Source organism: Erithacus rubecula (genome assembly GCF_903797595.1).
Source record: "Erithacus rubecula genome assembly, chromosome: 26".
NCBI classification, from domain to species: domain Eukaryota; kingdom Metazoa; phylum Chordata; class Aves; order Passeriformes; family Muscicapidae; genus Erithacus; species Erithacus rubecula.
The window spans coordinates 3,388,246-3,411,347 of NC_136678.1; the positions used below are offsets into that span (position 1 = coordinate 3,388,246).

Sequence of the window (23,102 nt, forward strand, 5' to 3'; positions counted from 1 at the left end):
AGCGCGGATGGGTCCCCCCAGGAGGGGCTGGGAGCCCGGGCAGCCCCGGCGTGCCCGCAGGTGAGCGCCAGGGTGTGCCCTAATTGCTCCGGTGACCGAGCAATCACCACCGTGTCATTACCGTGATGGATCGCAGCAGTTAGTGTGTCAATGGCCATTACCAGGGGGTTGTGTTTTCTCTGGATTAATGAATCGACACAGCACGACGGGCTCCTCGGAGCCGCGGGGCCCGGCGGGGGGGGATTGATGGGGAAAGCAGGAGAGGCAGGAGCCGAGCTCCGCGGGGCGGGGGGTTGGCAGCGGGCGGTGGGAGGGAGAAGGGCAACGGCTTGGGGTGACGAGCATCCTCCCTCGCCGCTGCTTGCAGGAGCTGTTCCCACCTGGGAAAGGCAGTTTGAGGATGGCTGTCACTGCAGGGAGCTGGAGACCCTCAGCAGCCTGGCGGGGAGACCCTTCGGCCAGGAGCCGGGGGTCCGCCGGGGCGGGGGTCCCCGCGCTGCGCTAGTGCTTTAAGAGGCTGGCAAAGCCGGCGGCGGGCTTCCCAGCTCCTCTTCATGCAAAACTTCCCCGGCCCCGGCTCTCCTCCTCCTCCTTTTCCCCCTCCTCCTCCCCCTTCTCCACCTCTTCCTCCTCCTCCTCCTCCTCGCCGCGGCTGCGGTGCGCGGAGCGCGGCGGGTCCCGCCCGGCTGCGGCTCGCTCGGCTCCCGGGCCGGGCCGGGGCTGGGGGGGGCCGGGGCCGCCCCCGCCGCACACCGCAGGGCCCCCCCGGGCTGCCCGCGCCCCCGGGCCGGATCGCGGCACCGGGCACCGGGCGGAGACGGGGCCAGCGGCGCCGCCAACTTGGCACTGCCCGCGGGTAAGTGCGGGCGGCGCGGGGGGAGCATCCCCGGGACGCCCGGTGCCCCCGCACCTTCCCCCGGGGCCGGAGTGCCCCCCGCTCCCCCTCCCTGCAGCCTCGCCGCTCCCCCCCCCTCCACAACGCTCCGGCGAATTTTCCGCCTTTCCTTCTTATTTTTGAGCTGGGGGGGCTGCGACAGCGGGGGCTGCAGCCCGGAGCCCCCAGCTCTCCCCCCCCCCTCTCGCACTCATCGCATTATTTATTCATTGTTGGGGACTGCGGAGCGCTGTCCCCTCCTCGCCCCGCTGCTCCCCTCCGCGAGGGGCACGGAGGGAACCCCTTGCCCCGGTCCCCAAGCTGCCACCTTTGTCCCCAGAGCTGCCCACTGCCCGGCGAGGGCTCCGGGAGGGGAGCGGGGGGGCTCGTCCGGCCGGAGTGGGCTGGCAGGGGTCGGCGGGCAGGGGCGGGTGGCCGTGACCGTGGTCGAGCCGCCGGCGGGGGCTGCCCTCGCCTCGCCGCAGAGCCGCCGCAGGGCAGGGCAGGGGGGACAGGAGAGCGGAGAAGGGCTGAAGGCGCTTCCCCTGCCAGCTCGGAGGGGCTGTGGGGGACACGACCCTTCCCTGGCGCCGGAGCCACCCCTCGGAGGCAGCCCTGGACCAGGCAGAGCCGCGCTCCAGCACGGGCTCGGTTTCCTCTCCGGAGCGTTCTCCCGCTCCTTGGCGCTCTCCGGGCGAGCGGATCCGAGGCGTCGGGAGCCGCTGGGGAAGTTGGCAGCCGTGAGAAAAAACCGGAGAACTCTCCCACTGCCTGCCGGGGTGCAGCCCCGCCAGCCCTCCTCCTCCTCCTCCTCCCCTCGGTGTGATGAGTTTGCCGTGCTCTGCCAGCCGGGTGATTTTCCGTGGGCTGCTCCGGCGCTGGGGGATGCCCGCTGCCTTCGGCGGCGGCTGCGACGGAGAGGCTGCGGGTGAGTCACTGCCTTTGCCATCGCCATCGCGCTGCAGGTGACCTGTGGCTCGGGGCTCGGCGGGGGTGGCACCAGGCAGGGCTGGCGGTCACCTCAGGAGCCACCGGCAGTGGCCGTGTGCCCCGGGCACGGCTCGGGGAGGGACGGAAGGATGAAGGGAAGGAGCGGAGCTGATCTGTTGAATGCAGCGAGGAGCTCGGGAAAACACCACGAGAACTGCCAAAAGAAAAAGCTCGTTTCCTTCGCTGCCTCTGCGCCCTGTAAGCAGCGTTTATCCGCACCAGGCAGAGGGGGAAGCGCCGGGGGATGTGCTGGGCAAGGCTGTGGTGGGGGGACAGCTGGGACAAGACCCTTTTCCCTGTGACCTGCCAGCTCTGCGCCGGGAGGCTCGGTCCGGTGGGATGTGCCGAGATCCCACCTGATGTTGGCCAGCCCGGGCGAGCTGGAGGGGCAGTGCTGGGGGCCCTGGTGAGGGACGTCCCTCTCTATGATGGCAGAGGGTCCCCATGGGGGCAGTGGTGGCTCCAGCTGCCCCAGGCTGGGGGGCTACAGGCAAAGCCCTTCTGAGGACAGCATCGGGCTCTGGGTAAGGGGTGCTGAGCTGCACCCCGGCGTGTCGGAGCAGCCTCAAGGCGATTTTCCCGTGGGAACCCAAGCTCGAGTGGAGCCGTGGCCTGGCCCCGCATGCCAGGGGCCAGCATTGCCCTGCGGAGGAGCCTAACGGCACCCCAAAAAAGAGCATCACGTGCTTCAACTTTGGCATCAGGCAGGAGGAGGATGGATTTGTCAGCTCAGCCACCCCCTTCCAGCTCTTCCCAGAAAGGCAACGGCTTCAAGAAGTGGCAGGTCCTAATTATAACATACGTGAACCCGCGCCCGCCGCCCTCCCCGGCTTCGCGTCCGCTGCGGGCACCGGCTCTTTCTCCCGGGCGCTGCGTCTCAGGGAGGATTTTCCTCCCTGCAGTTCCCTGGATGGCCCCGCACCGAGCCTGGCTCAGGATGGGGAGCTCTGGAGTCACCGCCGGGGGGGTGTGGGCAGGGGCTGGCTCTGCCAGACCGCAGTGTCGGGGCGTAGGTGTGATGGGGAGCGGGGACACCGCGCACCGCCGCGGGCACTGCCGGGCACGGGAGGTCAGGCCGCGCTCTCGCTCGGAGCCAGCACCGTCCCAAATTGCAGATGGCGATAAAAAATTAATTGCGGGATTGTGCTGCACGTGGCAGGAGCGGGGACGAGCGGCGGCTCCATCCCTCCCTTGCAGCCGCTCCCGCTGGAGCTCCGCGCCGGCTGCCGGCGGAGACCCCGCGCCGCCTGCCCGCAAGGTGAGCCGCTGTTCTTTCTCCGCTTGCTCCGGGGCTGGATCCTGCTCACCTTCCCCCCCTGCCGCGCCATCCCATCCTTCAAAGTGAGGGATTAGCCCTGACCTGCTTGGCAGCGGGAGGGAGGCGGAAGGAGAGGGCTTGCTGCAGTTAAGGGCATATATAAATATGGTGTGATAAATATTCCCTGGATCTCATCTGCACCCTCATCTGCACTTTTGTTTGGACTTCAGCATCCTTCAGGAGATGCTCTGGAGCACGGAGGTGGATGGTTGTACCCAGCTTTTCCCCACCGTGGGGCTCTGAGCCGGGTACTGGCAGGACCTGGCTGTGGAGAGGACACTTTGGTGATGGGCTTGGGCTCGTTTGAGCATCGTGGTGTTGGTTTATGCATTGATCGAGGGGTTGTGGGGGCAGGGGCTGTGTTTTGGAGCTCACTGGGGGGGTTTGGATGGCACAATCCGGGGTCTCTGCTCACGGCTGCCTGCTGAGCCGTGGCCTTGGTTCTCCCAAGCGAACGCTGGGGTACTGGACCTGAATACTTAAGGTTTTGCCTGTCGGGAAAGAACTTAACCTGGCATCCCCTCCTTCTGTCGACATCTCAATTCTGCTCTACTTCATGGAGTTTTTGCAATTAAAACGACCAGGAGCCAAGCAAAGTACCCTGTAGCTGCTTGTGAGCGGGAAGAGTGAGTGTACACTAATTGGGATATTGTGCTGCCTGCTGGCTGGCCCTGCTTGCTGGAGGAAGAGCAGGTGGGGAAAGAAATAGCCTTGATTTTCAAAAAGATGCTGTGGAGCTGGTAGGAGCCAGTGTGACTTAAACTGGCACAGCCCTCCCAGTGCCAGGGTTGGACTGGAGTCTCGGGTGCTGGTGGAGCTTTCCTTGGCAGCTGGGGATGGGGATGTGCAGGTGAGTGCTGGGTGCTCTTGGCTGATAATTGCTGCATTTCCTGGGCCGTGTAACCAGCTCAGCTTCTGCTGGGTTTAAGGAGCCCCAGAAAACGTCCTGGCTCTGAACTGGGAGATGATGGATGTGCTGCAGGCAGAGCTCTGGGGAGTGGGGTCTGTCCGGAGTGTCCCACCACTGCTCAGGCCGGGCAGTGCTTGTGGGGACGTGCAGGAGGAGCTGTGGGAAGGAGCCACAGAGGTGATGCCTGGGGTGGCTGGCTGCTCCTCCGGGCACTGGAGAGGGTTTTGCAGCAGATCTCTGTGATGCGGGGGAGTTTTTAATCACTTTGATTCATGGAATCACAGAATGGTTCGGGTTGGAAAGGACCTTAACGCTGCTGCAGTTCCAGCCCTTGAAATGAGCAGGGACACCTTCCCCTAGACCAGGTCGCCCCAAGGGGGGCTCGCCTGCCCTGCTGAGCCCTCTCCTGTTCCTTCCAGGGCCCTCCGTGGCTGGCGGTGCCGGTAGCCCGATGGCCACCGCTAGAGGGGGGCAGGATGCCACCGTGCTGCCCGGCCCCGTGTCCGGGGCGCCGGGACCCGCAGGGCTCTGCTGTCCCGGGGCAGCAGCGGCTCCCTCTGCCCTGGGCTGCCCAGCCCAGCCTGGCTCGGGCAGGGCAGGACCCGAGCTCTGGAGATCTCGATTTGGTTGGTGCTTGTGCCACCTCCCAGATCTCGATGGGGCTGCGGCACAGCCGGGATGAGGGCGGTGAGGAGGCTCCGTGCCCACCGAGGCTGTGCTGGTGCAAGGGGCAGAAAGCAGAATTGCTCCTTTCTTCGGGGCTGGGGTAAGCACCACACTGATGACGATGATCCACCCTGTTATCCCCACTCTTGGGGTGCATCTGTGGAGCCGTGCAGGTGGAGCAGGAGGGCAGCTGTGGTCCCTTGCTGCCCAGAGCATGTGGATAAGGGAATTCTTTGCTCCACGAGCACCTGCTGTAGGCAGGTGTCTTCCAGATGTGCATCTCCCTCCAGATGTGCCCCTGGTGGAGCAGCTGCTTTGGGGAGGCTCAGGCATGGTGGATGCAAGGTCTGGGCTGTGTGGAAGGAGTGACTTGTGTGGCTGAGGGGTTGCTGGGGGCAGGTGGAGGGGACGGGGGTGCTCATCTGTCACCCTTTCCTGGGCCGTTTGCAGCAGGGGCTTATCGGGCAACTCCAGCTCCATCTCCCCCAATGAATCCGTGAGGGTTCTGAACCGGTTCCCTCCTCCTCTCCCCATTATTTGTGCTTTCTTCTTGCCTGCCGTGATATTTTTACCTTCAGTTCGTTCAGATTATATGATCAAAGGAGCCACAAAGGGGAGAGAACAGAGAGGGAAAAAGCTTAAAAGAAGAAAGGGAAAGGCAGTGGGCTCTGGGGGCACTGCCAGCTCAGCGGGAGCTGCCGTGGGCTCTGAGGGTTTTCCTGGGAGCGGGTCCATGGTGTGAGCATCCCACCTTTGATGGGCAGAAATGTTGCAGCTCCAGGGATGAGGGTGGGAGAGGTGACCTGCTTTTGGCTGGTGCGGGGCTGTGAGGGCGGCTGTGGTGTCTGAGCCTCCCTTCATCCCCCCATCCTCCTCCTCCTCCCCGGCACGGGCAGAGCCTGACCCGCTCCCCGGCCGTGCCAGGAGCCGCATTCCCCTGCTCCGTGCCCACTGGTGATGCGTGGGGTGGTCCTTGCAGAGGGGACAGGACCGTGCAGAGGCTGATCCCTGTCCCTAATCCCCAAGGGGCTCTCCTGGCAGGCTGGGGCGGGGGTTTTGCTGCAGCATTCCCAACCTCCTGCCTTTGGAAGCACAGAGCTGGGCACCGAGTAATTCTGGTTCCTTAAAAGCCCCGGCTGTCAGAATCGCTTTGGAGATGGGCCTTCAAGCGCTGCGGCGAGCGGGGAGGTGCATAATTTATGGAGGTGAGTTGAAGCCAGGGTCCTCCTGGCTGGGATGGCAGCGGAGCGGGAGCACCCTCAGGGCCGGTGAGGTTCTGTCCGGCTGCCGTGGGCTTGGGTGCCGGCTCTGGGCTTGAGCTGAGATTAATTTAAGCTGTTTCCTCGGTCTCACTGTTGCTGCCCGTCCTGCCTGGGGAATGCATTTCCCTGCTCGGCTCCGCGCTGCTTTTGGTGCCTGCATTAATCATGCGCTGCCCTCAGCATCCATCAGCGGCTGCCGGGAGGCGGCGGGGATGGGCGGGAGGGGGAACCTGCCTCGGGGGGAAACTGAGGCAGGGGCTGTGTGCTGGGCCGGGGGCAGCTCAGGTGCTGTCGATATCTGCTGCTGGAAGCTGTCGATAACGGAAGCAGCTGCTGGTTCTGGAATCAGTGGCTTGAAGGGAGAGCAGCGGGAGTGCAGTGCTTTGGGTTGTGACTCGGGTTTTGGCAGTGCCTGGCTCTAGCTGAGGATGCAGATCTCAGCTTGTGGGGCTGAAGACAAGTGGGCTTGAGGAAGGTGACTAAAAAACCTGTTGGGAAAAAGCAGAGGTGTTTTAGGCAGGGACCAGGGTTGGGGTGTGTGTAAGGTTTGCCCCACTCTGAGCAGTGTCTTGGGATTTGTCCCACCCCTGCAGTTCCCTTAGGAAGGGACAGGTTGGGACAGGGTCTCAGGGCCCCCTCTGAGCTGTCCTGTCCTGCTCTGCGGGGCACAGTGTCCCCGTGGCCTGACCAGCCCCTCTGCCTGGATGCAGTTTGGGCTAAACCAAAACCCCAGGCGTGAATCAAAGACCCAGTGAATCCCAAATCTATTTTTTGCAATAATTTCCCCCAACTCCCTGATGAAAGCCGGAATAGCCAATGTCATCTTCCTGCTCCTGCCTAATTTTCTCTCTCCCCTTTTCCTCTGTCCTTAAGGTCTCCGGAGGAATCACCCGAAGCTTTATGCAGGCTCGTGTCTCTGCCTCTCCTCCCTGGTGTAGCCATGCAGAGCCCGGCACCCTCCTGCATCCCGACCTCCCTCTGCCCCCCGGGGGCCGGCAGCCCCGTGGGGCGCCGCTGACGGTGCCGAGCGGGATCCCAGCGGAGCCATGCCGCCCTCCCGGCCCGACCCGGCTCCCTGAGCGCCGCCTTCCCGGCCCCAGCTCTGCCCCAGCACGGCCTCGGCGATGAGCGGGGCTCACTTTTGCATGGAGCGTTTGTCCTTCTGCCTCCTCCTGAGTGCCTGCAGCTGGGGGTGGGCGCCCGGGGGTGCCGCCAAGCCCAAAGGCCAGGGCTACCCGCACATGAACTCCATCCGCATCGACGGCGACATCACGCTCGGGGGGCTCTTCCCCGTGCACGGCCGCGGCGCCGAGGGCAGAGCCTGCGGGGAGCTGAAGAAGGAGAAGGGCATCCACCGCCTGGAGGCCATGCTGTTCGCCCTGGACCGCATCAACAACGACCCCGAGCTGCTGCCCAACATCACGCTGGGCGCGCGCATCCTGGACACGTGCTCGCGGGACACGCACGCGCTGGAGCAGTCGCTGACCTTCGTGCAGGCGCTGATCGAGAAGGACAGCACCGAGGTGCGCTGTGTCAGCGGGGGGCCCCCCATCATCACCAAGCCCGAGAGGGTGGTCGGCGTCATCGGCGCCTCGGGCAGCTCCGTGTCCATCATGGTGGCCAACATCCTGCGGCTCTTCAAGGTAGGGCTGGGCCAGGTGGAGAGAAACCGTCGGCAAACCCCGCTGCAGGTGCTTTGGTGGTGTTTCTCCATCAGTTTCATCCTCCGCAGCTGGGGGGAGGCAGAGCTGGTGTTGTTAAAATGCTTCTCCTGCCTCCCCCAGGTCCCTGGGGATCTTTTCCTCCATCCCCCTGCAGTGACGACACTCGGAGCAGGATTTCTGTCTCATCTCCTCCGGCTTTGTGGTGCTGGTGCTCCCACCCCGTGATGGGGGCTGGATGGGAGGAGGGCTGAGGGTGGTTCTGGGGGATGCCCAAAATGTAAATCCCACCTGAGCCAGGGTGGCTGGAGGCCTCGATGGCCAATGGCAGGGCACAGCTCTTCTCCAGCCTGGGGACATCAGCCAGGCTGGGGACACTTGTGCTGTGCCACCAGCCCCAGGGCTCTCCCTCCTGCTCTGTGCCAGCCACAGGAATGCTGAGGAGTTGATAATTCCTCTCCTTCTTGCTGTACATTTATTTATCCACAACCACATCCCTGGACTGCAGAGTGTGTGAACAAGGGTTCCTCTGCAGAAATGAGGGAGAAATGTAAATATTCTGCATCCCCAGTGGCAATGGGGACCCCATCCCATCTTGGCCTTCTCCCAGCACCCTGAAACCCCCTGTGTTCTGCAGGATTGGTGCTGTTTCCCCCTCTCTCTTCCCCCTCCTCTTCCTTTGCCAGCCCAGCGTGCTGAGAGCTGGGTCCCCTCCTGGGAGGGCTGGAAGCTGTTAGCAAAGACAGAAAAACCAGATCGCTGATGGAGTTTGATTTTTCTGGGTCCCTTTTTTTAAAAAATGTGTTAATGTTCCAGGCGACGAGTGTGAGGGCTATTCAATAATTAAAATAATATAAATTAGAGGGAGTGGGAGGAACTTAAAAGCTATTTGCCAAGACAAAAAAGACTGAATACTTGCTCTGGAGAGGAGGAGGGATGCTGGCAGTGTGGAAGGAGGCAGGAGAGTGACAGTCAGGATAGTGAGAGACATGTGAAGTCTTTCTAGGTTTTTTCTTTTTTCCCCTCACCCTTCTCCTCCAGTTTTAGTCCTTGGTCAGCCCTGGTCCAGCTGAGCAGCCAGGCACTGGTGCTGCTGTTGGTGCATCCAGAGCCTCAGAAGTTTTAATCCAGAGCTGATCCCAGCCCAACAGGGCAGAGAAGAAATGCAAATGGAGGGGGATAAACAGATAGAGGATGAAGACCTCAAAATCCTTTGGGAGAGGAGAATAAGGAAAATCTCAGCATTTCCTGGACAGCAGTGAATCGCAGTGTGGGGGTTGGTGGCCTCCTCAGTGTTCCCAGCACAGGAACACTGTTCCCATGGGATTGGGAATCCCATCCCACCCATCTGGGCACAGCCATTCCTGCAGCAGGCGGGGACTGAGGGTTTGGGGGTTTTGGAGGCTTTTCCCACCCGAGTGCTTCTGCTGCTCTTTGTTATTCAAACACTGCTTTTATGGCAGGGACATGCTTAAAATGAGAATAAGGCACTTCCATTTCACACCGCCGCTGACCTTTAAGCGTGGGTGACTCTGCTCCGAGGTTCAGCAAAGCACTGACTGCCTCAGGCACAGGCAGCTGCCTCTGCCCATTCCCTGGGGCACGGCACTGCCTCTGCTGTGTCACTCCTGTCCCCCTCGCTGCTGCCCCAGCACGGTGACACTGGTGGAAAGTGCTGGGACCTGGGGCAGGGGACCCTTCCTGTGGGGTGTTCCAAGTGCCCTCTGGTTTCTGGAGTGCTCAAGTGGTTCTCAGCACATCTGGAAAGACTCCAGAACATCTGGGAGAGCTCCAGCATATCCAGCAAGCAGCATGGAATGAATTAGAGTCCAGCAAGGTGAGGAGTCTGCACAAGTCCTGCAGATCCCTGGCTGGGAGCGGGGCACAGCAGCCCCCCCATTTTCCCCCTTCTCTCCTGTCACCATGAGTGCACTGCAGGTGGCTGTTCCTGCCTCAAAATGATGCTCACCCTGCTGTGATCCCCTTGTACCATCCCACACACCTTCCTGTGCTCCATCCCCTGCACAGCCCCCAGCCCTCCCTGCCAGGCCAGCCTTGCTCCTCCCTGCCAGGGCTTTTGTTGCTCCTGCACTACATAAATAAATAACGGGTCCTTCGTTAGCTGCCGCCTCCTAATTAAAGCTGTACATCAGTGGAACAACTTGCAGATGCGGCATCCTCTGTCCAAGCTGCTTTCATCACTCCTCATCTCTCTGCCTGCAGAAAATCCTTTCCCCAAACCCGTGTGATAGCATCTCTGTGGCGTCACTGCCAGAGAGCTCTGGCACCTTCCAGCTGCTTCCCACCCCTTGCTGCTGCCTCTCCAGCCCCAGCTCTACCCACCACAGTGCTGATGGTGCCAAGGAAACCAGGATCCCTCCTGCAAATGGGATCCCCTAAAAGCTGCTCTGGGGTCTGAGGTGTGGTTTTTTTTTGTCCCCACCCAAAAAGAGCTGTGCCAAGGTGGGGTGAGCAGCCAGAGGCTGGGTTTGACACGTGCCAGGCACTTTGAGGTGTTTCCTCAGTGGCAGCTGCTCTCTGCAGCACAGGGCTGTTGTACAACATGAATAATTCACCTGGGGACGGCGCTGCAGCCGCACCTGCAGGTGCACGAGGCTGTGCTGGCCTGGGGCTGGCAGGGGCAGAGCTGGGGCAGCCCTGGGTTCTGAGACCCCCCTCATGGCAGTGCTGAGCCCCCCTGGCAGTTCTGAGCTCCCCAGCCAGTGCTGAGCCCCCCCATGGCAGTGCTGAGTCCCCATGGCCGTGCTGAGCTCCCCTGGCAGTTCTGAACCCCCCTCTGGCAGTGCTGAACTCCTTATGTGAGTTCTGAGCCCCTCATGGCAGTGCTGAGCCCTCCATGGCAGTTCTGAATCCCCCCCTGTCAGTGCTGAGCCCCTCCTGTCCATGCTGAGCCCCCCCGTCAGTGCTAACCCCCCCTGTCAGTTCTGAACCCCCCATGGCAGTGCTGAGCCCCCTCCTGTCAGTACTGAGCCCCCCTGGCTCACGCTGGGGTACCCCAAGGCTGTGGGGGCAGTGGGCTGGAGTGATTGAGGACACGCTTCCCCCCTCAGCAGGTAAATCACCTTCACTGAGCAGGAAGGTGGCGGCTGGCTGGGGATGCTCTGATTAATCTCCCTCTGCTGCCACTTCAATTCTTTGCTCTTCACTTATTGAAACAAATCGAGGCTGCCTGGCTCCCCTGGGCTGCCCTGAGCTGTGAGGGGTCCCTGGGCACAGCTGGTTGAGGAGTGGGATGGCACAGGTGATGGCAGAGATCAGGGACAGCATTCTGTGCACCTGCTGTGCTTCCTGGAGTTTTATCTCTTCTTTTTCCCTCTCCAGGGAGATGCTGAGGGCAGGATCCTGGGCCTGACCCCGTGCCCAAGGATGGGACTGCTGCTCCTTCCATCCCAGCTCTGAGTTCTGAGCAGCCCTGCTTGCTGCTCCAGCCCCTGCGGTGCTTAACGCTCTCCCTAATTAAAAGCTGCCATCCAAATGGCTCGATGATGGAAATTCTAATTAAATCAATTCCATCTTGTCGGCGAACCAGGGGTTTGCATAAGATATGCGTGAAATTAATAATTATGGGGAGGGAATTAGCTGCTCCTGACCCTGTTTCTGGCACTGGGGGTTGGTGCAGGAGCCCCTGTTCATGGGGTGCTCCTGACCAGTGTGCCCAGCTCTGGCTCTGCAGTGGTTTTGGGGTTTTTGGTTGGTTTTTGGTTGGTTTTTGGTTCTTCTTTCCTTTCCTGCTCAGCCTCATGTTGACATCAGTGGTTTCAGCCTGTGCTGGGATGTGCTGAAATCTCCACCTTTGCCTAATTCTTCCCAATCTGGGGGGATTCTGTCTCCTGCTGGTGGAGAAAACACCACAGCAGCTGCTGAGGCACGTTGGTGATGGGTGATGATGGCAGGTACCAAATGCAGCTTTCCCATCTGAAGTCAGCCACACCAGTCCATGGACCCAGGGGGAGCAGGATGATACCCCCAACCCCACCTCCCACCTCTCTCTTACCCCATGGGACATTTCTCTAGGCTTGGATGCTTCTGGGTGATGGTTTTTGATTCAAAACAAAACAAGAAAGGTTTTACCCCCTGCCCTGGGATCACTTTACACTTTTAGTGGGACAAGAAACTCTTTGGGTGCAGGAGAGCTACTAATTTCTGTTGCAATTTCCTCAACACAGTGTTTGTCCCAGGCTGGAGATGAGCCAGACAAGAGACCACCAGTGCCCAACTTTGCAACTGAGAGAGGTTTCCAGCTCCCTCTTCCCACTTCATCTTTCTTTCTAAGAACCTTGAATTCCCTGCCTGCATTTTGCTTTTATGTACCTAAAAGGACTTTTGTCTTTTATCTGAGAAAATAGCTGGTGCCAGGAGTTGGGCTATCAAAAAGGCAGAGGGGGGAAAAGGCAGAAGAAATCTATGAAATGGTCATTTGGGAACTGGTATTTTATTTTCACTTTCATCCAAGGCAGAGGAGCGAGACAAAAAAACCCTTTTCCTTTTGTTTATTAAAATACAGCTTCCAGTCCATAGCCTGAGGATCAACAGGTATTTTCTGGGCTTTGTTATTCCAGCTGAGGCTGGAGCAGGATGTGCAGGGCAGGGTTTAATCCCAAGATGCTGGAGCTTGGATGGGATGGTGGTGACATGGGGAATAGCTGGGAACTCGCCAGTGCCCTGCGGAAGGGGTTGAACCAAAACTCTTGGCAGGGGGAAAATCATTTTGGGATCATCCCTGCTCCCAAATTGCCTTTGACATGGGCACTGCTGCCTGTGCCTCCTTCCTGAGCTGTGGCCATCCTGCAGGTTTGGCAGGGAAGAGCAGGGGCTGTGCTGGGAGCAGCCCCCCTGCTCCCCCCGGGATGAGCGATTGCCAGGCCAGTGCCTCACCTGCTGAGCAGAATTTTAATGGAGCCTCATGCACCAGGCTGCAGCCAGAGATCCCCAACGAGCAGATCAGAGCCCCTCAGAACGGAGCACAAAGCAAATTGTCACGGGGAGTAATCCTGTTTGTGCCTTGATAAAGATTCCTTCCTCTCCCTCTCCCACTCCTGCTCCATCTCTCCCTTTTTTCATCTCCTGTTTTGCAGGCAGGTAGGAGGGTGGCTGCTCCTTTCCAGGGCCCTTTTAGCATTCAGGTGCTGTTGTGGGTTTATAACACCAGAATCACATTTAATAGACAGAGGCAGGAGTGGGAGAGGGGAAATCACAGGGAAACAAAGGAGGAGCTGGAGATGCAGGACTGGAGGAGGGTGGAGTGGGGCCAGGAGGGTTGGGACACCCAGGAGGGTCTGTGGGGTGTTCCTGGTGCACATCTCATCCCTGGGATGTAGCTCCCAGCTGGGCTCCCAGCGAGGTGGCTGGGGCTTATTACACCAATTCAGATTCCCACAGCTGCTGGGGAGAACCTGGGCTTGATAATTTAATAAGCCTTTTCCATCTTTAAGATAAATGAGAATGTGTGGTGCATTTTGGAGATGGAAAGTGCTGTGTAAGTGTTAAACATTGCCTGATCCTGTGGTGCTAAATCATTCCAATGTGCCAGGAGAGGGTGCAGGGCTCTGGTTAATTTAAGGGGCTTATTTAGGGCTGGGGAGGGGGGGCAGGATGGGTTGGATCTGTCCTTCCTGGGGAGGAAGCCAAGGGGAGACCCTGGCAGTGCTGACCAGGACAGAATTATGGTTTTTTCTTTAGTTTCCCTCTGCAGAAACCATTTTTGGTGTCCTGACCTGCAGGTGATCCCCAAACCCCAACATCCCCTGGATAAGTGGCACATACTCCCCTTACCCCGTGCTCATCCTCACTTCCCACCTCCCTGTCCCCCAGAGCAGAGCTTTAGGAACATGAACATATCTGTGGGGTGGAGACCATCCCCTCCTTGCCCTGATTGTGTGCCTTTCCTTTCTCCATCCCAGATCCCCCAGATCAGCTATGCCTCCACAGCACCCGACCTGAGTGACAACAGCCGCTACGACTTCTTCTCGCGCGTCGTCCCCTCGGACACCTACCAGGCCCAGGCCATGGTGGACATTGTCAAAGCCCTCAAGTGGAATTATGTCTCCACCTTGGCCTCAGAGGGCAGCTATGGTGAAAGTGGGGTGGAGGCCTTCATCCAGAAGTCCAGGGAGGATGGTGAGTGGATTTTTCTGAGAAAGGAGGTGAAAAGGATGGGGTGGAGGGAAGTGTTTGGTTGGATTCCTTGGGGTGGAGGGAAGTGTCTGGTTGGATTCCTTGGGGTGAGTGGGGTGATGGATGGTGTGGTTTGGGGGTGCAGTGTGGGATTTGGGGTTGCCTGAACAAAGATCCAAGTTTTCCAGCAAGTTTTGGGACCAGCAGTCCTGGCTGCCTTCACTCTGCAGGGCAGGATGCTTTGGGGAAGCATCTCAAGATCCCATTCCCTGCTCCACAGAGCTGGTCTCACCCCTCCCTCTCTGAGCCACGGCGCCTTCCAGGAGACAAGACTTTTACAAATACTCCCAGGTTTTAATAGAAAATCAAGCTGGCACCACCACGAGCTGCACCCAATTTTAGTGGAATTATCCCCAGGGCAGGTGCTTTAATTTGTCTATGGGCTTTGGACAGGCAGAAAGTCCATGCTCAGCAAAACTCTTTGGGAGGATTTGTCTGGAAGCAGAAAGCATTTTGCTGATGGGAGCTCTGGGATGCTTAGGGGGGATTAGCAGCCTTGGGAGCAGCACAGGAGCTTGTGGGGACCCAGAATCAACCCCAGGATGGGTGAGGAGCCCTGGGAATTGTGCTGTGGGTGCTGCTGCCACAAACTCAGAGCTGCTCCAGGACCCCACGGAGGGGCTGGCACAGCACTGGGGTCACTCCTGGCTCTGGCATCACCTCAGCCCCCCAGCACAGGGTGGGACAGGAGCTAAAGGGTGTTTCTGGAGACAGTTAAACCCCTGCAGGGTGCAGGCTGCTGCTTATTACAGGCTTAAGTGTGTCTGAATGGCACATTAGGTTCTGGCAAAGTCGGTGGGACACCAACCTATCTGGAGCCAGTCAAACTGTGTTATGGCCTTATAAATGGATAAAGGGAATAAAAACTTGGAGGTGATGAGCTCCTAATCAAAGCCCTATAAATAGGAACAGCCTTAATTCCATCTCTCGTGCGTGTGCCCTGGCACAGGAGCTGGCTGTGCTTTTAGTATGCAGAGAAACCCATCTGGGGATCCAGCTTGGGAGCTGCTCTTCAGGATTTTCACTCGAAAAGCAGAATATTTTTCACGGGGCTGTGGCTTGGCAAGGAGCAGCGCGTGGGGATGCTCTGAGTGGTGGCTGCAGGGGGGTGTGGAGCTGCAAAGGGGCTGTGCTGGGTGTGTGTAACAGTGCCTGGCAGTTTTGGGGAGGGGCTGGGGGATGCTCTGCTGCCCCATCCATGGGTGCATCCCCCTGGGATCACGACAGGCACGATTCAAACCCACGCTCCTCCTGCACTAAGCACCAGTAAGGAGTGGTGGTTGTGACTGGTGGTCCTGCTGTGGCTTGAGCTGTTTTTCTTGGAGATACCTGTGGTTACCAGGAGCTCCTCTAACCAGATGTTAGTGATCTGACAGTCTAATTGCAGAGTGAAGGAGCACACATGGAGCCAAAGCAGCCCCGTGTGAATCCAGGGCTGTGGCACTCCTGTAATTTGGGTATCCACATAACCCGGTGATTTTGTGCATTAGTGATAATTTAGTTATCAAAAAGCAGATTTCCACGGTGCCTGCAGTGTGAGGGCAGTCCGTGTGGTGCCAGTGGTGACGCTGTGTCCGTGACATGCTGCAGGATGGAGATTTTTGGGAACTGTCTGTGTGGGGCCCTGGGTGGACTCTGAGCTGCTCCCTGGAGCATCTCCCTTGGGAGCGAGTGTGGGGTGTCACCCACACTGCTTTGCCCATGGAAGTAGAGCCACAGTCATCACTAATGGTGAGGCTGGATCAAAACCACGCTTTTCAATTTTTTTTCCTTTATTTTATTTATTTAACCCCCCCCCCCCCCCAGCCCTTCCACCTGTGGTGGCAATGCCAGGCTGGAGAAAGAGCCATGCTCTGCCCACTTCACCTCTCTGTCTTCCCCTGAGCAAAGGTCTCTGCTGGCATCAAACACCTTGCCACAAGCACAGATTCATTGGGAAAGGGTGAAGGATGTGGGATATTCCTGGCTCTCAGTTGCATTTCTCCAGCAGCCTGAAGGATCCTGCAGATTTGTCACTGCTTCCAGGCGCCTCCAGCCCATCAGAGGGACAGACAGGGCTGTGAGCTGAGCGAGGATCTGGCCTGTGCCAGGGGCTGGCTGGCTGGAAGATCCCCTGTGGGGGTGTTTATGCTGGGGGAACAGGCAGGAACAGTCTCAGTCCCATCCCCAGCCCCCAAGGGCTCCTCACCCACCCGGCTCACGGCGAGCAGCTCCCGCTCTCCTCCCCACAGCGCTCCGCTTCATTTCTCATGCCAAGCCTGAGCCTTCAGAGTCGGGTTTTATTTCCATCAGGCAATAATGCTCATTGCTGTCGTTAGCAGCTCGCACTCAAGCTGTTTGCTTTCTGATGCATTATCAACTTGACCTTCAGTTTCAATTTTTAGCAGAGCCTCACGTTGAAGCTTCGCAGCGCAGTGGAAAACGGTTCTGCTTGAGGCACAAAGCGACCTCCGACAGCGATGCAGGGAGGAAACTGGCCCTGGAGAGGGGTTATTCTTGCAGCTGGGGCTGACCCTGGGCTACCACGACAGACTGACCTGGGTGGCTGTTACATCTTTATTCATTTATCTTTTTATCTTTATCCATATTTGCAGTCGCTCTGGCGATGATGCTCTTGGCCCCTGGAGGTTGCTGGTGGCTGCACTGGTGGCTTGGAGAGTCCTTATTTGCTGGAGTGCTGCTGTTTGGTTTTTAGCATTGCAGAGATGTTCAGTCTGCAAAGGATGCGTTTTCTTCAGCCATTTTTAAGCGTTTTAAGTGTATTCTGCTCCCCAAATCCATCCTACCCCCCAGAGCATCCTGCACTGCAGTGGCTGTCAGTTGGATTTCCACTGAAGGAGGTGTCCCTGCTGTCCCAACCTCCAGCCCCTCTGTCCATCATTTCCCAACACCCCTGACCTGTGGCATCATTTTGGTGGTCAGACAGACCCACCTAGCATCCTCTGGTGTCCTTGAGGTCTCTGCTGTCTCCAAGCTCTTGGGGAGAAGGCCTGGGGTGGATATTTGTCAAACAGAGCTGGTGTGTGCCACACCTTGTGTCTGTGCAAACAGGAATATTCCCAGCCCAACACAGGATTCCTGATTTGTGTACCTGGATCAATTTTGCTGCCGTTTTCGTCCCCTCCATTGTTTCATCCTTCACTAAGTTTTCCTTATTTTTAGTTGAGAGCCTGATGTATATTTGTGATGTGTTTGCTCAGCCCCATGTGACATCCCTGGCTGTCTCTTTCTGGTTCCAGCCGGGTTCATTACTCGCGGTGGCTGCACCAGGAGGTCGCCCCCAAAAAGCCACTCCCAAATTCTTGAGGCAGGAGGTTTGACTGCAGCGTTTCACCACACACAGATCTCTGTCCCTGATTGCTTCTCCTATAATCAGTTAGTTCCTCGAGGCTTTGAAGTGACACAATGAGTCCCAGGCCGGGGTCTTCTTTGCCCCTTCCCCAGTCCCTGCTTGCTGCCAGCTTGGCTGGCTCTGCAGGAACCCTGGCAGAACCCCCTAAGCCAGGAGCTAATTAAGCAGCAGCAATCAAGAGGGGAAGCTGGAGTGGCTGTGCTCCCACCGAGCTGTAATGGTGGAGATTAAACCCTGATCTGTGTTTGACAACAGGAGCTTCCCTGGTGGCACTGGGAGAGCCCCTGGGGCTGTGGCAGTGCTGGGGGAGGAGAGACCCCAGAGGGATGGGGGGGATACAGCTACTAGCCTGAGGATGGCACTGGAAGGGGGCTCAGGCTGGGTGTTTCAGGCTGGGTTTTCCAGGTTGGGTTTTCCTGGCTGTTCCTTGCTGTGGGTGCCCTGCATCCTGTGCCACCAGTGATGAAACGTGCAGGATCTCCTCTGAGCATCCCCCCACTGTCTGGCCCCAAACAGCTCCAGCAGCTGCCTGTGGGATGTTCCCCCTCATCCCCAGTATTCCTGCTCCTCTTTGGTCCTTTTCCAAGCTGGGGGAGGAGGAGAGGGGTCCCCACACTTCACCTGCTGCCTTCTCCCAGAGTCACACCTTGTCCCAAGTCAGGGAGCAGTGCTGTGCCATCCTACTGGAACAGAGAGAGTGGTCGCCTCCTCCCCATCACTGCCACCTCCTCACTTTGATTTCTGGCTTTAGAGGAGTGTTTTGACTAAATGGATTTTTGTGTGAAGACAGTGGGAGCATCACTTGGCAAATCCTGTCCGCCTGTGCTGCTGGGGGTGTGAATAATGCAGGTTTGAGACACAGCTCCCCAAAGCACACAGCCCCTGCCCCCCTGACACCCTGGACTTACTCAATTATATTTTCATTAATTAAGAAGACAAAACCATTGCCAGCATCTGCTGTGGGAACCAGGGGCTCCCTGGCCCTGCAGGCTGTCACCTGGAGGAGCCGTGCTCCTCGTTAGTTTGATTTAACGGAGCAGCTGAGTAACATCACGGTCGTTTCTGAGCTGCCATCGATTTAACCTCTTTTCTTGGTTATTTATGGGCCCATCTCCTCTGCCACGTGTGCAGGGAGCTGTTTCCTGGCTCCAGTGCCTGGTGGCACTCAGGTGTGTGCCCGTGCCAGCCCCCAGCTGCCACTGGGTGTGCGCGCTCCCGCCTGGCCCTGCCGGGGCTTTTGGAAAGCTCTCAGTGTTTGCAAACTGCTGTTTTTGTTGGATTTTCTCCATTGATTGCCATGGAAACTGTAATTAAGCTGCACGGTGGCCCCTGGCAGTGTGCTGTGACACCCTGGCCTGGCTGGGGGCTCGGTGGTGACCAGGGTGAGTGTCCCCAGGCTGGGACATTCCTGCCCTGCTGGCGCTGCCGGCTGCTGCCCGCCTCGCCTGGCTGATCTGTCTGTTTATCCAACTCCCTCCTCTCCATCCATCTGGCTCCCCATATGGGAAACAAACAGCAAATTAGCCCAATTTTTTACCACAGGAAAACAAACCCCTAAAAACACCCCTGGAAAGCCCTGGCCAGTGAGGGCAGGGTGGTGATGCTGTGCCTGATCCCTGCATCCCTCCCTGCCTGCTCAGCATCCAGCACATTGCCCTGCTCTTGGGTTTTTCCCATTTTTTCTGCAGCCCCAGGTAGGGAGGGAAGTCTCCTGGAGCCTGTCCCTACCCTGTTCTGTCCTGCTCCTCTCCAGGGCTGTGCTCTGGGAGTCTCTCCCAGCCCTGGGTGTTAATTATGCTGACCTTTGCTTAAGCTGTGATCTGTTAGTGGCAGGAGGCATCAGCCGTGTCATTTACTATGCAAATTGGGACCATCAATTGCATCCAGAAAGTCCCACAATGTTTAATTTTCTCTCCCATCTCTCTCTTTATTGGCATCTGCAGAAATGCAGGAGCAGGAGGGCTCTGGCATTTTGGAGCTGGAGGTTGGGAGCCCAGCAGTGAAGTGTGGGGGCTCTTCCAATTGATCTTCCAATTGTCTCTTTTAATTTTAATTACCTGCTTTTGCAGCGGCTCCTTGGAAAGCTGGGCTGAAACTTGGCCAGTGCTATGGGGATGGAATAAACCCCTCTGCAGGTCCTGGCTGCCCTTCCCATGGGATGGTTTTGCCAGGGTTTGACCATTCTGTGTGCAGAACTCTGCAAATCCTGGGCTGAGGAGGTGCTGGTGCTTGAAACTGGCTGGAAAATCTGGGATGGGACTGTGTGTCTGTCCTGGGGACATTTGGAGTGTGATGTGGTGGTGTCTGAAGGTGACAGGTGCCAGAGGAGTGGGTGGGAGGCAGAGAGGAGCTGCAGAGATACAGATGGGAGGGAATGTGGTGCAGAAGGGCTGAGCTGAGGGAAGAGAGGAGTGAAGGCAGTGACCTGGGAGAGGAGGGGTAAGGGGAGGGGGACATGTCCCAGGGGGCTGGGTGGTGGCCAGGAGGTCTGGGCTGAGGAGCCCTGGGAGAGGGGCTATCCCCAGGCAATGGGGACTCGTGGGGTGTCCCAGTGCCAGGCTCTCTGTGCCACAGGTGGGGTCTGCGTGGCCCAGTCCGTGAAGATCCCCAGGGAGCCCAAACCGGGCGAGTTTGACAAGATCATCCGCCGGCTGCTGGAGACCTCCCACGCCAGAGCTGTCATCATCTTCGCCAACGAGGACGATATCAGGTGGGGAGGGGCTTGCCTGGCTGGGAGGGATGCACTGGGGTACACTGGGATGCACTGGGACACACTGGGATGTACTGGGATGCACTGGGATGTACTGGGGTGCACTGGGCTGCACTGAGTTGCACTGGGCTGCACTGAGTTGCACTGGTTTACACTGGGATGCACTGAGTTGCACTGGGTTGTACTGGGATGTGTCTGCAGTGGGGAGAGGATGCACTGCATGGCATGGCAGGGAATGTCTGCAGTGGAGACCCACTCAGAGTGGCCACCTGGCAAGTGGCTGCCATCCAACCACAGCCACACTGAGCCCAACAAAGGGAAATCCCACTTTCCATCAGTTTTGGAATTCCTGGATATCATGAGCTGCTGCTTCACACCACACAGGGGCTGCTCCAAACTGGCCAGGGCAGGACCCAGGCACTGACTGTGCTCTGCAGAGCAGCCCCAGCCCTAGTGAGGCAGAGGAACAGATCCTGGGGACCTTTCAGGGACTTTTTGGGGACCTCCCCATCACTTTGTGCCCAGCAGAGCTGGGGCTGTGGCTGCACTTGAGGGTGATGAGCTGCTCTGCAGGCGAAGCGGCGGCTGCAGCTCTGTTGTTTATGGAGCAGAATGATTCACATGGAGCTACCCCTGATTTCCTAAGTGTCTAATTTATTAATCAGCAAACATTATGTAAATGTGGGTAAACTGCAAGTTTAAATCAGTTTACATCAGATGTGCAAACTCTCCCAGTTTCTTTTTTTCCTGCCTTAATAGAAATGTCTGCGGAGCCGACATCGAGTGGGGGTGAGAGGGAAAAGGGATTTACCTTGCAGGATAAATGGCAGCTCCTGTTATCAGGGCTCTGGAATTTATCCATCCAAATGGGATTGCAGCCCTGGGCAGTGGGGTTCTGCAGCCTCCTTTAGCCCAGGAGTGGGGTTCTCCATGATCCTGGATTGTGGAGCCTGGGAGATGGGAAGGACAAAATGGGAAGGTTGTAGCTGGAATTTTTGCCTGGCTCAGTTTGGGTGTAAATCACTGATCCTACAGGAATGTCCTGCGGAGATCCTGCCCTGCACAGGGGCCAGGGGCAGCTGGAGGTGCTGCTGTCACAGAGTGGGGCAGGGGCTGTGACTGTCCTAGGGTGGGATGTGCCCAGATCCCAGGCATGAACATCCCAGTGCCCTGGGATGAGCACAGAGCAGCCTGCACAGCTCCCACTGCAGGCCTGCCTCTTCCCATCTCGTCTGCACTCTCTGCTGGATTTCTATGAGCCTTTTTTCCTTTATTTCACATTTTAAACACCATCTGGACTTGAAATGATCAGCTCTGACTCGGGGGGTGAGTCACAACCTGCCTCAGCTCTGCACAGAGAGATGGAGCTGCCCTGGGCCCCACTCCCACACGGCTGGGGACCCACAGGAGCCCCAAGGGGACAGAGCCTGGAGGGTCACATCCAGGAACGCTCCATTCCCATCCTCCCACCGAGTTTCTGACCTGGCTGGCACTGGAGGAGTGTGCAGGCGTGTCTGAGTGTCTGGCACCAGCAGGGATGCTCAGCAGGACCGATGGCATCTCTGCTCCCAACTGCTGCTCAGCTGCCAGTTTAGCCCAGGAGAGCCCAGTTGAGCCCAGGAGAGCCCAGTTTAGCTCCATTCTGGGTGCTGGCAGCACTGGCTGATCCTCTCCCAGGGCTGGCCATGCTGGGAACACGTGCTCTCCACACTGCTGCTTTCCCTGCCTGCTGCGGCATAACCTGATTCTTTTTTTTTTCCATTCTTAATGTTGGGTAATTAAGGGGAAATTCAATTACCAGTCAGCAAATATGCAAATGAAGCAGGAGAAGCAGCCTGTATGCCCAGGCTGGGAGGACAGAGGGTGTGGGAGCTGAGTGGCACCACTGGGTTTTGTTGTGTCCATGTACACTGGGTTGTGCCTGGAGCAGGAGATGCCACCAGCACTGTGCCAGCATCCCCACATCCCTGGGGCCAGACAAGGATTTGGTGGCTCAGACAAGGATTTGGTGGCCCAGCCTCTGTTGCTTCTTTCCACAGAAGGGTGCTGGAGGCGGCCAAGAGGGCGAACCAGACGGGGCACTTCATCTGGATGGGCTCGGACAGCTGGGGCTCCAAAATTGCCCCAGTCCTGCACCTGGAGGAGGTGGCCGAGGGCTCTGTCACCATCCTGCCCAAGAGGGTCTCAGTCAGAGGTATGGGCTGTGCTCCATAGGCCCCTGAGCTTGTCCTCAACTGCAGGTTTTGGCTGTGAGACCATCATGGCATCACAGAATGGTTTGGGTTGGAAGGGATCTTAAAGACCTGTTGATTTCCCCACCTATCATCTCCTCATTTTCCACATGCCTTGTACTCTCTCTTTGTCACCAGTGTACCTAGAAAGGCATTTCCTGTTGCTCTCAAAGTCCCATAAAGTCTCTGCTGTGCAGAGGATCTTCCCTGAGTGGATTTTCCACTCACATCTCTGCCCAAGTGGCACTTTGGACACAATCCCACCACACTCTGCATCCCCATCACTCACAACACCTCCCTTCCCCTCTGCCTGGGGAATTTGGGAATGTGTGATCCATCTCTGTGCCATCCTTGGGATTTATCCCCTCTGTCCACTTTCTCCCTGGGCAGGTTTCGACCGCTACTTCTCCAGCAGGACCCTGGACAACAACCGCCGGAACATCTGGTTTGCCGAGTTCTGGGAGGAGAATTTCCACTGCAAGCTGAGCCGGCACGCGCTGAGGAAGGGCAGCAGCATCAAGAAATGCACCAGTAAGAGCTGGGGGGCTGCTCTGGGAGGGTGGGGGGCTCATGGAGGGTGCAGTTCTGGCTGTGAGCATAGAGCTCTTTGCTTGGTGGGGATCCTGTCAGAGCTCAATTCCAGATTCCCAACCCTTTCCTCAAGCCCCACTGTGCATTTTGAGTCATTTCCAGCCAAAAGAGGCTTTAGGGACGAGTGCAGTAAACAAGGCAGCCGGGGATCTGTCTTGCTGACAGCGCTGCTGTCAGGTGATGGTTGGAGGCTCAGGGAGGTGACATGTTTACTGAGAGATGGGAGAGATTTACTGCCTGCCTGGCACCGGCTGAAGACAGATGACGGCGCCGTGGCTCGCGGGCTGCGACATGGCAGGACTTGGGGACATTGGCACATCCCTTGGTCCCCTTGGGAGGGAT

The 23,102-nt window shown here is 58.1% G+C and overlaps 1 protein-coding gene across 3 annotated transcripts in view; it reads left to right on the forward strand.

The window, feature by feature from the left end:
• The first annotated feature begins 731 nt into the window (after window positions 1-731).
• Window positions 732-23,102, forward strand: part of GRM4 (glutamate metabotropic receptor 4) — a 36,525-nt gene continuing 14,154 nt past the window's right edge. Inside the window, exons 1-6 of one of the 3 annotated variants that reach the window (XM_079327257.1) lie at window positions 732-856; window positions 6,894-7,663; window positions 13,603-13,819; window positions 19,803-19,938; window positions 21,978-22,132; window positions 22,560-22,700. In XM_079327257.1, the coding sequence (XP_079183383.1) occupies window positions 7,145-7,663; window positions 13,603-13,819; window positions 19,803-19,938; window positions 21,978-22,132; window positions 22,560-22,700 (1,168 nt within the window). In that variant the 5' untranslated portion in view covers window positions 732-856; window positions 6,894-7,144. Of the gene's footprint in view, window positions 857-1,696; window positions 1,803-5,581; window positions 5,964-6,893; window positions 7,664-13,602; window positions 13,820-19,802; window positions 19,939-21,977; window positions 22,133-22,559; window positions 22,701-23,102 lie in introns of those variants that run through there. The other 2 variants (XM_079327256.1, XM_079327258.1) reach the window with 2 other exon arrangements.